Source organism: Thamnophis elegans, chromosome 2 (genome assembly GCF_009769535.1).
Source record: "Thamnophis elegans isolate rThaEle1 chromosome 2, rThaEle1.pri, whole genome shotgun sequence".
NCBI classification, from domain to species: domain Eukaryota; kingdom Metazoa; phylum Chordata; class Lepidosauria; order Squamata; family Colubridae; genus Thamnophis; species Thamnophis elegans.
In genome coordinates this window covers 86,619,239-86,633,725 of record NC_045542.1, presented here as the reverse complement: position 1 = coordinate 86,633,725, position 14,487 = coordinate 86,619,239, and the positions used below count along the sequence as shown (strand labels likewise).

General features: G+C 38.2%; 1 protein-coding gene and 1 long non-coding RNA gene across 5 annotated transcripts in view; one reads left to right on the top strand and one right to left on the bottom strand.

Moving 5' to 3' along the window:
- The window catches only part of SLC25A48 (solute carrier family 25 member 48), a 31,299-nt gene that overhangs the window by 16,270 nt on the left and 542 nt on the right, over nucleotides 1-14,487 (bottom strand). For 3 of the 4 annotated variants that reach the window (XM_032208720.1, XM_032208718.1, XM_032208719.1), the window contains exons 2-3: nucleotides 9,009-9,052; nucleotides 2,837-2,908 (exon numbers count right to left, since the gene is read on the bottom strand). In XM_032208720.1, the coding sequence (XP_032064611.1) occupies nucleotides 2,837-2,908; nucleotides 9,009-9,052 (116 nt within the window). Of the gene's footprint in view, nucleotides 1-2,836; nucleotides 2,909-9,008; nucleotides 9,053-14,487 lie in introns of those variants that run through there. The other variant, XM_032208721.1, reaches the window with a different exon arrangement.
- LOC116502788 overlaps nucleotides 7,467-14,487 on the top strand; it is a 56,827-nt gene continuing 49,806 nt past the window's right edge. Inside the window, exon 1 of the long non-coding RNA XR_004254588.1 lies at nucleotides 7,467-7,786. This is a non-coding gene — a long non-coding RNA (uncharacterized LOC116502788). The remainder of the gene's footprint in view (nucleotides 7,787-14,487) is intronic.

The window sequence follows — 14,487 nt, the reverse complement described above, 5'->3', positions numbered from 1 at the left end:
TTAATTTTGATGAGCTTTTTCTTTTTGTAATTGTTCAAGCAGAAAAATCTATCTTCCTGTCAGTCAGTCAATCAATCGATCGAACAATCATATAGTACATATTGAAGGTACAGTTCCATTCCAGTGACGAAGAACAAACTACCTAACATAAAGAAAATCTGATAGCAGAAACTTGTAGAGCACATCAGGAGAGTTTCACCTCAGAGTGAGATTAATCATATAAGATACACAAGAAAAGAAAAGAAAAAAGAATGAAAAAGTTTGCCTTTTAATATCAGAGGGGAAAACCCAGACTTGCATAGAATGTATGGACAAGTAATTGTTCTGTTTAAGATAAAATAAAAGACTTTGATTTCCCCTTTTATCAGTAAGTCTGCCTTTTGCATAAAGCGAAGACGAAAACACAATAGATACATTGTATGAGTTCTAAACTGGAAAAGGAAATAATTTATGAATGTTCATGATACAATAGAGGGTAAGTTTGTATATTTAATGCTTGAACTACAGTGTGTTGAGTTTACATTATGCGGGAAGCTAGATTGTGTTTTTTATATTCAAGAGATTGTTAAGGATTGCTAAGTTAGGTATCTTCATATCTGAAGCAAGAAATCATGGATGATGAAATGAATTTATTTGCTGCCCCCGACTTTCAAATGTCAAGAAAGGGTAATTTAGCTTAAGTTTAGAAATAATGTTTCTAACACTGTCAACTGTTTATGGTAGAGCAGACTGCCTCAGAGAATAGTGAGGGGATGCTCCCTATCAGGAGAATAGTTTGGGATGCTCTTCAGCTCTACGATAGTTTATGGTTCTTGTTCTAAAATACTAGTTACTCAATAGTGAGGAAAAGTTTGGGGCTTTCCACATGTGACATTATTCCACAGACACATATTACTTAGCAATAGCACTTAAATTTATACTGCTCCATGGTGCTCTACAGCCCTCTCTAAGCAGAGTCAGCATATTGCCTCCAACAACTGAGTCCTCATTTTACCAACCAAGGAAAGATGGAAGTATGAGTCAACCTTGAGACCCATCAGGATCGAACTCTACGCCGTAGGCAGGGTTAGCCTCAGTATTGCATTCTAACCGCTGTACCATCACTGCTCCACATACACCATTATTATTAATATCTTTGAGTGGATTCTATTTTGCTTCTGTTTCAGTTGCATGATTTGGTCAAAACTATTGTAACTAAAGCAGGAGGGACCTGAAACCTGAAAGACTGCTTGCACCCAGTAATAGTGGCATGTGAAGGGGAAACATCATATTCCCTAAACCTTTAGATCTAAACACCTGTCTTAGAGAGCCCACAGTCTGCACTGAAAAATGCATGCCAGAGTACTTACTGCATGGGTAGGAATGTCAGAAGAGAGCTGAGAAAACACTGTGTGTGTGTGTGTGTGTGTGTGTGTGTATTTACTGTATACTATCATAGATTACTCAGGTTATATTACATACAATACTCATGGAATTAGAATATATTGTAAAACTGCACGAGTTTCCTAGAGAACAGGGAATAAGCAAATATTAAAAATATTAATAAACAGGCACACCATACTTCGCTCCTTCATGTGTTTTGAACATTCAGAAATCCCAATGAATGTAAACAAGGTGTGATATATGTGTCAAATATCAATATGGTGTTTTCCTGAAAATAAGACAGGGTCTTTTTTTCTTTTTACTCACAAAATATGGCTTTGGCCTTATTATGAGGGGAGGGTTTATTGTTTTGGGGTTGCCAGGCGGCTGCTCTCTTGTGAGCGGGCTCCCAAAGAGCCAGGCACAGCCTCATGGGTGAATGGCAACAGCCATGAAGCGACCACGCTCACGAGCAGCCACCCGGCAAACCCCCTTTGCAGCCGGGCACAGCGCCATTCACTGACCTAGGGGGTATCACCAAGTTGCGTGAGCACTTGTTTGCCACCACCCGGCTCCCGCAGCTTGGCACCTTAGAAATGCCAGTGGATGGTGCTTTGCACGGCTGGAGAGGGGGGTTGCACGAGTGGCTGTTCCGCTCTCGCTTACGCGCCTCCCAGCCTCACGATGCCCTGGCCCAGCTCTCCCTGCAGAGCCAGGGAACCTCTGCTGCTGCCTCTGCCACCATCACCATCTCAGCATGGCTTTTTCAGTGGCTTCCAAACCGAGTCTTCCAGCAATGGCCACTCTGGGCTTACGCTCTATGATTGTGGGCCAGCTTCCGGCAGAGTGTACAACCATACAGCATATATTTTTGCCCACCAGAAAAATGTGGCATGGCCTTATTATCATGACATATCATATTTTCGGGGAAACACGGTATTTTCAAGTCCACATTAATTATGAAAGGTTTTTGAGGGGAATGAAGCTGTCAATATATTTAAAAAATTGAATTGTTTTCAATTCTTCAGAATTTTTAATTTGATTTACTTAGATCGCACTTTTTGAAGATTTTGAGGACCATAAATGTTTTACTTGATAGATAATGTACAAGCAAAATAGCAAATCAGAATTGATTTTGAGTGTTCTTGCTATGTGGTCAGAGTACTGATGTGCTATCAGTACATGAATTTGTTGATTAAAATATTAATAGGTGAAGTCTTCTATTAATATAGGGAAATGGTATTAACCCATGACCTAGAATTTTAGTTGAAGCCTTCTCTGAATCTTTTAGATGACTGTATTCCTGTCATAGATTTAAACAGTTTTGAAATCCCAGCATTAAACATTTGTACAAGTGAAAGGAATCTCATTCTCTTGAATATTATTTGTCTGGAGACAATGCTTATAAATTAATGCACATCAAAAACTTCACTTGTTCTCTGTACAGATGTTTCAGACACAAGAGCATACTTACAGCTTCCTTTTTGTATATAGTGCGGATACAGTTAAGTGTGTTTCCATAGCCTTGCCCAGCTTGTAAGCGGGTCTACAGAAAAATACAATTATGAAATACAATTACTGAGAGCTCACATTTAACAAAGAACACTTGTATTTTACTCCAATCTATGCTGTGTTCCAAAAGAGGAAAAAACAATGAAATGAAAGAAAAACATGCATTCTATCAAGTGTCTGCCAAGATAAAAAGTGTGTATAATAGCTTAGTCTTCACTGTCAGCATACTCTGCAAATGAAAAACATGAACTCTGGGTATTATGCAGATTTGTTTGATTTATAATTGCCATCTTCCTAAATTCTTTATACACACTTCTGATTCAGAATAATCTATTCAGCTTTCTTAAATATGTTTAAACACATCTTATGATTGGTAACCATCTCTGCAGTTGTTTAATAAAACAATGTCACTTCTGCACTGTAGAAGTTTGTAGAATCTATAGGTTTTGGGAACTCCATGGATACCCTTCTGCATAGAATATACAGATTAATTACATTTAATTAAAATTTACAGATACAGCTTCCTTGCAAATGCCTGATGGTCTGAAACTATCTAGGTAGTCATCTCTGTATTGGAAAAACAGGTCTGGATACCATTTGTGTATGTGTATGTGTGTGTGTGTGTGTGTGTATGTATGTATGTATGTATGTATGTATAAAGGAAAGTGGAGAATATATACCATATTTTTCGGACTATAAGACACACCGGAGTATAAGACACACCATGATTTTGAAGTTTTTGCACTCTGCAGGGCTCCCAAACCTCTACACACCTCATCTTTTGCCAAAAAATAATAATAATAATGGGGGGCATGCTGAACTTTGGGATGCTGGTAGAGTGCTCCTGGGGGCCGGGAGGGGGCAAAAATGAGCATAAATGGCTTGTTTTTTGCTCATTTTTGCCCTCCCCAGTTCCCAGGAGCACTTTGGAAGCCTTCCAAACCCTCCACACATCCATTTTTGCAAAGGGGTTGGGCTTTCAGTAGGCCAAAAATGCTGTATTCAGTGTATAGGACGCACCCAGATTTTCACCCTCTTTTTTGGGGGGAAAAGGTGTGTCTTATACTCTGAAAAAGATAGTATATATTATCCACTACATAACTGCAGATTATGATTGGCCCTATAGGAAATTATTTGTATTGAAACAGATAGCTGTTTTTCCAACTCGCTACTTTTTATAGTAACTAGCAGGGGACCTCTAGCTATGAGTCTTACCCAGCCATAATCTGAGACTGAATCTGCAACTTTTTATAGGCAAATCTTATGCTCTGCCATTGAGTTTTGCTCATGGCCAAGAGCTCTAACAAAGGAGGCACACCAAAACCATGTGCCAAAATGAGTGCTATTTAATGTATTGATTCATGATTTGAAAGGAAGAATAGAAAACCTTTGTAAACAGCTCATTCCAAAAGTGAATATGAATAATTGTCTTACTTGGGCAGAAAAATAATATATGCCCTCATACAAAAGGAAAGGATAAGGATCAAATGCTGAGTGGGATACATTATCAAAAGAAATACAAGTAAAGTGGTTATGAGAAATTCATCTCCCATTATTGCATTATTGCTTTAGTATGCCCTTCCTCATAGCTTGAATTGATAATATGCTTGAATACCATGTTTGCTTTTATTTGTAACACAAAGAAATGTGTTTATTATTAGTACAGTCTTATTCAAAAATGAATTTGTAAAAATGAAAACAGTTAGCGAGGGCTGGAAAAATGAAAATGGTGTCAGGTGGAAGCTTATAAAGCTAACATAAATGATTGGAGTAAATCTATTGTGTTAGATCAGGCGTGTCAAACTCAAGGCCCATGAGCCGGATTTGGCCCACAGGGTGCTTAGATCTGGCCCATGAGGCCACCATGGAAATAGCAAATGACTGGTCTGCCAGTGAAAATGGAGTTTGCAGCCCTCCCAAGCTTCATTTTCGGTGGCAGAGGGTTGCAGGAAGCTGTCACAGCCAAGAATGGCGCTCGGGAGCCTGTTTTCGTTGGCACAGAGCTTGAAGCACCACAGGCACCCCTGACACGAGTGATGTCGAGCTGGACACACCCACCCTGGCTAAGCACACACACACACACACACCCCTGAGGTCAAACACAACCTTGATGATGTGGCCCTCAATGAAATCAAGTCTATCACCCCTGTGTTACATGATCAATAAGGTATAAAGTTTTACAGTGCAGCTGTAAATAACAAGTCGTCTTAACTGCAAGAATCACATTACAATCTTGAAGCACTTGCAGATTGATATTTCAACTCAATAACAGAATGCAATGAGCTCTATCAATCAGATTTGCAAATAGAATGCAAATGAGACCTGCCAGATTATTTGCCACGGCTGACATTCTTGCAAGTGCATATTGCCCCTATTTCTTTTGTCATATACAGAATAATAGCAATAATGATAATGATTGTGCTCTCATCATTGGAGAATCTGGCTCTCCGAGTCCCAGCTTCCCATGGGGCATAGGTTTGAAAGAAAATACTCCTGACATATCAGCAATGATTACAGCACAGAGGATGAAGAAATGCCACTCAGCAAGCAGAATACTGCCAGAATGTTTTGTTTCTTTTTTCTTACTGAAGAGAAGATTGGCTGGCATCAAAGTGTTTCTCTCTTAAGCATCCCAGTTTCTGCAGTGGTTAGGGACAGTTCACAATAATATTGTCTGAAATTGAGCCTGGAAGGGTTAGACAGACATTTCATTATCAGAATGTCTCCCCGACCTCTGTAGTCAAGAATCATTTATCCTGGGACGCTCTGAAAACAAGTTCCTTATTCTGAATGGCAAATAATTGCAAGTTAAGGCCGATCCTTTCAATGAGTGCAAAATTGGCTATTTTAGAAAAGTTTGATTTAGAATAGGAGACCCAGTTCAAGTTCCTATTCAGCCATAAAACTCTTTTGGTGAGTTTGGGCTCATCACCAATTCTCAGCCTAATTTATCTTAGAGAATTATTGTGAGGATAAAAAGGAGGCCTATGTATTTCAGACTCCTTGGATAAATTGTGGGAAAGAAAAGAAGAATCGTTTTCTCAGCAAAATCACTTCACTAGCAGCCATGGCAAAGCCTGTAAACTTCTATCCCTCCCTTTATATATAGACCACTGTATCACTGTGATAGATACAAAATTGCCATGTAGCCTTCATAGTTTGGAGGATTAATCTAGCATCCCGATGGCGAACCTATGGCACACGTGCTACAGGTGGCACGCAGAGCCCTCTCTGCAGGCACGCAAGCCGCTGCCCCAGCTCAGCTCCACCGTGTATGCATCCGCGTCTCCTGCTGGCCAGCTGGTTTTTGGGACTCTGCCGCGCATGTGCTGGGTGCATGTGGGAAATGCATCCACATACGGGTGGGTCATGCATGTGTGGGGTTGCACATGCATGCACGGGCAGGCACATGGGGATCATGCACACATGGGATCACGGGGGAAGTGTGCACATGCGCAGGGTGTGCGGGGCGTCGCACACACATTACATTATAGGTTCATGCACAGACGTGCTTTTGGCACATGACGACAAAAAGAATAGCCATCACTGACCTAACAGATGTGCATTTCATTGGTTTTGCAATAAATATCTATACTGAGGTATATCACCATACTAATCCAAATACATACAGTGTTTTGGACCTAGATAGCTGTTCTGATAAGCAAATTTAATATAAAATAAACGAATTCCATGGGAGGGAGATGATGATAGATAGATAGATAGATAGATAGATAGATAGATAGATAGATAGATAGATAGATAGATAGATGATAGATAGATAGATAGATAGATAGATAGATAGATAGATAGATAGATAGATAGATAGATAGAGAGGCAGGCAGGCAGGCAGGCAGGTAGGCAGGCATGGAGAAAGAGAGATAGACAGACAGACTAAATGGTTGTTTTAGACATATAAATGTCTTCCTGGACCTTATCAAGAAATACCACAATGTATCTATGAAGAGAAAATCCACTAATAAGTCTCATTAAGAGGAGGCCAGTAGTGATAAGGAAAATGTACTAAGCCGCCAAATCAGTTTGAGATATTGGAGAGCCACAAAGCAAATTTGTCTCCTTTTGTTTTCGCTCAGTTTGTTGCCCTATCCCTGAACCCTCATCTTGCATTATAAAGGAGAATGTATGTGGGCTATGCCTTTCTTGCTCTCCAGATATTTGAAAGAGAGAAGCAGCCAGGAAATCTCAGCAACAAAGGAGGAACTTCAGCAACAAAGGAGGAGAAACAGTGCCAAGGGGCTTCGCTCCTCAGAGTGGGTGGTCTGGGTTCAGGCCTAGACAGATACTGGCACTAACTCAACTAATTAGTGATCAATGTTATTTGCACACTGCTGCTTTTGCAATGACACAATATTGGAAAAAGTAAACTTATTGCCATCACTTCCACCACCTCTTTTTTCTTTTAATGTGGGAGAGGAATCCCTCGCAGAATGTTTGTATAAGGTATTCGCAGATGACCTACAAGAAATGTAAACATTAACTACTGCACTGACGTCTATGCCAAAAAAAAGCAGTACATTTTTTTAGGAAGCAGGTTTGTTATTCATCGGATCAACAGCACAATAATTGTGAAACTGGAACACCTCACTCACTCTCATCCCCCCTTCCAAACCAATCCAGTGTAGCGATGTTACAATCCAGGTTATATTTAACCTGCTTTCCAAATCCTCCTTATTCCCTGACCATCATGTTATTTTCTTGTTTATTGAAATCTGGCATGTTTCTAACTGGGCCCAAAGTTTTGTGCAAAGAGTCAAAGTACTCAACTTCGAGCATGATGATTTGAAGAGACTTGCTGTACTAGGACATAATCCACATTCAAGTACACTGAGCTATTCAGCACAGCTCTCTGCTCTCTTTCCCTTATTCCTCAGGATGCACCTTTGCTACTTAATCAGTAAGTACTGAATTGCTCTCTGACTCCGCTTCTTCATTCACCATTTAAGATCTTTCCCTTTCCCTTGCTGATTTGGAAATAGAACAAAGCTGCCTAGTTGCCATTCCCAAGCTGCATCAACATCCAATAGTAAAGAAGGGGCCAGCTTGACAGTTGTATTGAACGATGTGTGGCTTGTTTCTTGGCTGTGCCCAAGCAAAAGTAGGAAACGTAGCAAAAATGTTCCCACAAGGTCTATTGTTGACTCCTAGCACGCGCTACCAGCAATGACAGTAAAGCCATCCATTTGGCAGAACTGGAAAGCACATATTCCTTCAGACCTCACTTCCAGACAAATCCACGGACAGCACAGCAAATTGTAAATACACAAATGTGATTAGTTCTTTGGCACAGTTATTACAGGAAAGGGGAGCATTCATCCAAACACTGTACTTTGGCACTTTTGTCTTTAAAATCCTCCAAGCATACAGAACCCCAATCCTATTCATGGGAACCTAGTAATTGTTACATATTGCATCAATGTGCACCACGAAGTGTATGAGGCCATGAATGAAGAAAATAAACTGCTTGTTACAATCTCAGGACTTATTCCCACATTAATAAAAGTTCCCTTCTAATCGGCTGGGCCATCCAAACGCACCAAAGCGATTCTTTAGTTGTACCATAATACATCCAAATAAACTGCTGGTGATAGAGTGCTAGAATCTGAACTCTAATGGAACATACTTATTCAGAAATCAACTTCTTCATGGGGATATTTAAATTATAACTACCAGTGTAAAAAAAAAGTTTCACATAATTACAATAACCTCCCAAAAGGAATAAGCTTCCAAATAAAAATCCCAGTTTCAATGTAACTTAAACTTAATCCCCTTGGTAGAAAGGGGGCAATAAAAGCCTTTTAATTTACTCAAATGTATGCAAGATCACTCTGGATGTATCTGCATTCTGCATTGCCAGTACTTTTTTTTAATAATCCTAAATTTTTGCTTTAGTATCAGATTCCCCCAATCCATATAAAGGTCTTAATGTGCACAATTACATTCTACATGTGAGCTTTATGAATGTGCTCTGTAATTAAACCAGGACAGAGTTTTTATGGGTGGTATTAATCACACAAAATATACCCTACCAGAGAAAATATCTCAATTCTCCCTCATGCTAAATGGTTTTTCTTTACATGTGCAGGAATTACATTAATTACATGCATACATACACTAACCTTTACTGTGTCCAAAGGATGTCCCACAATAACACCTGCAGCTCCTGAAATTTAAAATAATAATTTTAGAGTTTCATGGGGGGAAAAAAAACAAAAGAACTTTTTTCTGTTCATTCCCAGCATTTGTGTCACCATAATAATCACAATTCTTCCTTGTTCAGCTCCCACTGTCAGAACTATGTGACCGATGAAACAATTGGAACTATAGATGGCCAGTAGAGAAGCACATAGGAGCCACTGCAAGACAGCCCACAAGCAGTAGTTTTCACCTAAGTTCTAAGAAATATGAAAGAAAGAAAACCTGCTATTGTGGGAGGACATGTGGCTTTTAAGACCTGTTCTTAGGAAACTTGTGAGCTGGTTTCTTCTTTTTAAGTTGTCTCTATGATTCTGTGTGTGTGTGTGTGTGCTTTGTTTCCCCAAAAATAAGACAGGGTCCTATTTTCTTTTGACCCCTGAAATAAGTACTTGCCCTTATTTTCGGGGAGGTCTTATTATTTTTGAGGTGCAGGAGGCAGCAAGCATGGTCACCTCATGGCTGCTGCTGTGTTGCATTATTTTTGGGGAGGGCTTATTTTCAGGGAAACAGGGTACGTATCTGTATATCAGAGATTGGTTGCTGCCGGTTCAGCCTGGATCGGCTGAACTGGCAATAGCGGTGGCGGGAGGCTCCGCCCATCCACCCGGATGCTTCTGCTAATGCACAGACGTGGTGCGCGCACACCTGTATGGGAGTGCACCCAAACTGGTAGTAAAAATTAGCAACCCACCTTTAATGTGTGTGCGTATATGCATATATTCCAGAGAGTTCAGTAACACAGTGTCCGTAACCAAATTCAGAAACTGTCACAAAGCATTACTTTAAGAAGAAATTACAACTCTGCTTCTCACACTGATTTGAAAATTAAACAAAATTAGATGCTGACTTCGACTACACAACTTTGGAACAAGGAGGAAGATAATTTTCATTGATTCTTTCTTCCACCTACAACATTCTCTGCCACCAGTGCTCATCTGGAGAGCCACTCCTATGATCAGGGATAAATGGCCAATTTTAATTCACTGCAGGAAGGTTCCCTAAATAAAATTTCCATTGTTTCATTTAACTGATTGTTCTTTAAATATTCTTTTCTTGGATTTGTGATTCAGGTAATTTGCTGGTGCTGAATAATGTTTAATCTTTTAGTAAGCTTTAGAAATGACTACCCCTTATTTTAATTAAAGAATCTAACTGGTTTATTTAGCTTTTCCTAATCTGATCTATAACAGTGTCTTACTTTTTTGTATGGGAACATAGCGATAGTGCTTAGACTTATATACCACTTGCCCTCTCTAAGCAATTTACAGAGTCAGCATATTACCCCCAACAATCTGGGACATAATATGTTTATTGTATAAAGGATAACTCTCAAAATAGATGCATTTCCATCATAAGGTATATTCTGTAAATAAGAGGTTTATTTCTGGCTATATGAGTAAATGACATTTGCTGTTAATGACTGATCAGTGTAACTGTTGCTATCTGTACTGGAAAGGTAATAGGTCATTTACATTTTCCAAAGCATTCATTCCATAGCATTTTACAGCTTGATAGTATTATTGTTCAAGGAGTCATCAGATATTAAGAAATGTGACCTAGATTGACAGGTTGTTTGGTTGCAGATGTTTCATTAGTCAACTAGGTAACATCATCAGTGCTTGTGTATATAGGACTTGCTTCCTATTTATATACAGTAAGTTGCCTAGCCAGCATTAGTGGTGGTGGTTCATTGATTAGAATATTGTATTTTCCTTGATTGTTTGTCTGGATAATCTCTGCTTGGTAACTGATTTGTCTGAATGCTGAGCTTCTAGGATTTCCCTAGCAACAATACAGAATACCAGAAAAGGAAACAGGCCACCCCTGCAACATCTTCCAACAAAATGGGCAGCACACAACTTTATCAGAAAGTGCCTGACCACACAACCCACTATAGCATAACTAATAGGAGCTATGAAAAAGGTAATATTGCCATACATTTAAAACATCTTAGAAATTACCAATAGATTATACAACCACAAAGCCTCATTTTAGCACATAATCCAACTAAAATCCTACAAACATATTAAGTAAATCAGAAGATCTAGTAGCCCAAGAAATAAAAACAGGAGTCATGTACCACATACAATATAAGAATTTTAACAACCACTGTGTAGGACAGACAGGCAGAAGACGAGCACATCAATGCACATCAACTAGCAATCAAAAGACACAATGAAAACTGCTTAATCTCATAACACATGGATAAACCCAACTATAATTTCAACTGGGAAACTGTGAGTATCCTAAACAAAAAAATGCTATAGACTAACTGGAAGCTTGACATTCAGACAAATCAACAATCAACAGACATAGAGAAATTCCACATTTACACACCATTCAAAAGATACAATAAACAGCTAAGAAGGAAACAGACCACAATAATTCTCTCCAACAACTAACACCCAGAAAAGCAGGATCTAATACAAGACTGGTTATTATGCCTGTATGCATATGTATTTTAACACGGTGGGATCTCTGAACTTGGCAACTTTAAGACTGGCTGAGGAATTCTGGGAGTTGAAGTCCACAAGTCTTAAAGTTACCAGGTTTGAAGACTCTTGGTCTAATGAAAGGGCATAGTAAGCTGCTGTCTGTGCTGATTGCCCTGCAAGAATGTTGACAAAGTATCTCAGAGTAGACAGTATTGTCTTAAAGCAGCTTAAAGTTAAACCAGCATGAATACAGATCAGGAGCAGTCAAGAGACTGCTGTGTGCAATATAACCTGAATTTGAAAATGGAAAGATTATTTTCTTCTCCCTCCCAAAAGCAAAAGACCCTTTGAATCCCTACTTTCCATACTTATGGGCATATATGGGGCATCCGCTTAATGAACAGAAGAAACAGAAAAAATAGTAATTTTCATTTGCTAAGACTATCACCCTCCATATTTCTCTCCCAATTATCTTCTATACTGACTGCAGTCAAACTAAGTGTATTCTGACAATTTTTGCTAGAAACTACACAAATTGCAAACAAAGGCAACTGGCAATTTATTAAAAAATTATCTTACCAGGACTATAAAATAATGAGGTTTACTGCTTGGTATCATGAAGCCACAAGCCAACTATGAGTCTTGCATTGATTATTTAAATTGCACTGGCAAGCTCTTAATGTCAGACTTTATAGAACATAAATTACTATTACCAGTACATTACAGGTAAAATTTTTATTACTATTACTGGTAAATTATTATTACCAGTAATAAAGGATAACCACCAAGCATGCTCGGCAAGATACAATAATTCCCAGGTGAAAAGATTAAGAGAATGAAATGAACATGACCATATATTTTTATATATAAACTTTATTCAAGCACATGTGTTAATAACTGTCTCTCCCTCCAGAGTTATTTTATTAAGGGAGCAAGTTCATCAAGTAATGGAATCTATGCAAGGACTTTTTATCATGTCAGCATGTGCAACTCTACTTTTTTACATATACACCATTGAAATGCAATATATAACTCAATATACTCCATAACTAATGCCAATGTATAATTCTGAGTTGAAGAGAAGACGTATGCAGATATTCAGAAAACATAGTAGATAGTCAGGACTAAAATTAGCATAGTTAACTCCCTAGAAAATAGAAGCTCTGGAAAAAAATGGAATCACTAGACCATAATATTAAAATAAAGGCTAAATAGCAGAAAAGCAGATATTATAAAAGGCTGCTATATCTCAACAAAATGTATAGTTAGTAATAGATAATTTTAACTTAACATTGCAGGTAATTCTTGTTTAGTGACTACAAATGGCAACTCAGTTCTTAACCAAAGCAGTCATTAAATGAAACTGCAACTGTATTTATGATCTTACTTTAGCTTTCCTTTGCTTTACCAATCTGTAAAGGTCCTAAATGCAAGGATTGGTCACAAAGTTACCCCTGCCTCCTATTTCTAAATGTAGTAAATGCGAATTTTAATTCACATTTAGACACCATGAGTATTGGCATTTTGATCATCCCAGGGAAATAATGGGATTTTCCAAAAAGTCTCTTATGAATGCTGCTCCATTTTAGCATTCTGCAAATTACCTTTAATTGTTCCATATGTGTATGGATCTAATTACACAAAAATCTCCCCTGAATGACTGATAACAGAAAAAGATGTGTATAACTGAAAAATAGAAGTGATTTCCAAATTACAATTTAGGAGGGTGTCATATTTCTCAACCTGCACCACTGTGAAATATTAAACACTTTTTTTGAATATGAAATTGAAGACATTAATATGAAAGTAGAGGAGTACAACTTCATATTCCCCATGGAATCTAGTGTTGCAAATAGTCTAATTTCTTTGGAAAAGTTCATATATTGAAACTAAACTAAAATTATAAAGGGAAGAAATTAAACATTGACTATAAACAAGCTAAACTTGTCAGAATCACCTGGGATATAATCTGACCATGTATCATGGGTGAAACATCTTTACAGGATGGATTTCCAAACCAAAAATGCCCTAATCATGGCATGCTATCTTGTATTACTTTTTGAATTCTGTCCTATTAATACTCTGAGTATATTATATGTTAAGATCAAAAAGTTATAAACCCAGGATGCAGAATCTATTCTAGCAAGAAGAGGAAGTAAAAGAGCAAAATTTGAAAGGGGTAAGTATGGATTGTAGTGGAAATGCCAAAATCCTTGTGCATTTTGAAAAGCACAGGAATGATGGGGAACCATTGCATCTGCCATACTTAGATCTTTGGACAGATGTGGTCTTCACCACCAAAGCCTTTTGTGACCTTCAGACCTGCTGTATGATTTATACATATACAACTTACCTTTTTCAGTTATGTAATAACCATGATATAACTTGGGAATTTAGGAACTATAATCTCCTATACAATATTTGCCACTTACTACTTGCATTTATAACCTTAACTCTGAAGGAATGTACTTCATAATAGATGAGTATATGGCTGGGAGATCATATCATGAGTATATAAGTGCCCTGTACTGCTTCCTTCAACACAGACCTGAACTACAGAAGTTGAATTGTGATTGCCAAGTGATCTCTCTGTTGCCATTCTCCAAGAGTTATGGAGTTTAGAGTATTTGAATCCATAAGAGCATTAGATTGTCAATAGGTTGGGGACCAGTAGTGAAATACATAGACAATGTTGGTATTTTTCCACATTTTCTTATCTTGATCTCTAGTCAAACCAACAGTTAATGAAAGGAGTGGCTGTACGGAGGTTTCTGATTGGCCAATATTAGACCAGCTGTCTAAACATCAGGATCTGACTTCATAGTTCAATTAATTAGGAGATTTTATTGAATCTTTATTAGAGGCATGAGTAAAATGGGGAAGGAACCTGAGTAATTTTCCATTAAACTTAATCCTGCTCATGTTTTCCTCTTCTGAACCAACTCTGATTTATGGATCTAGTACC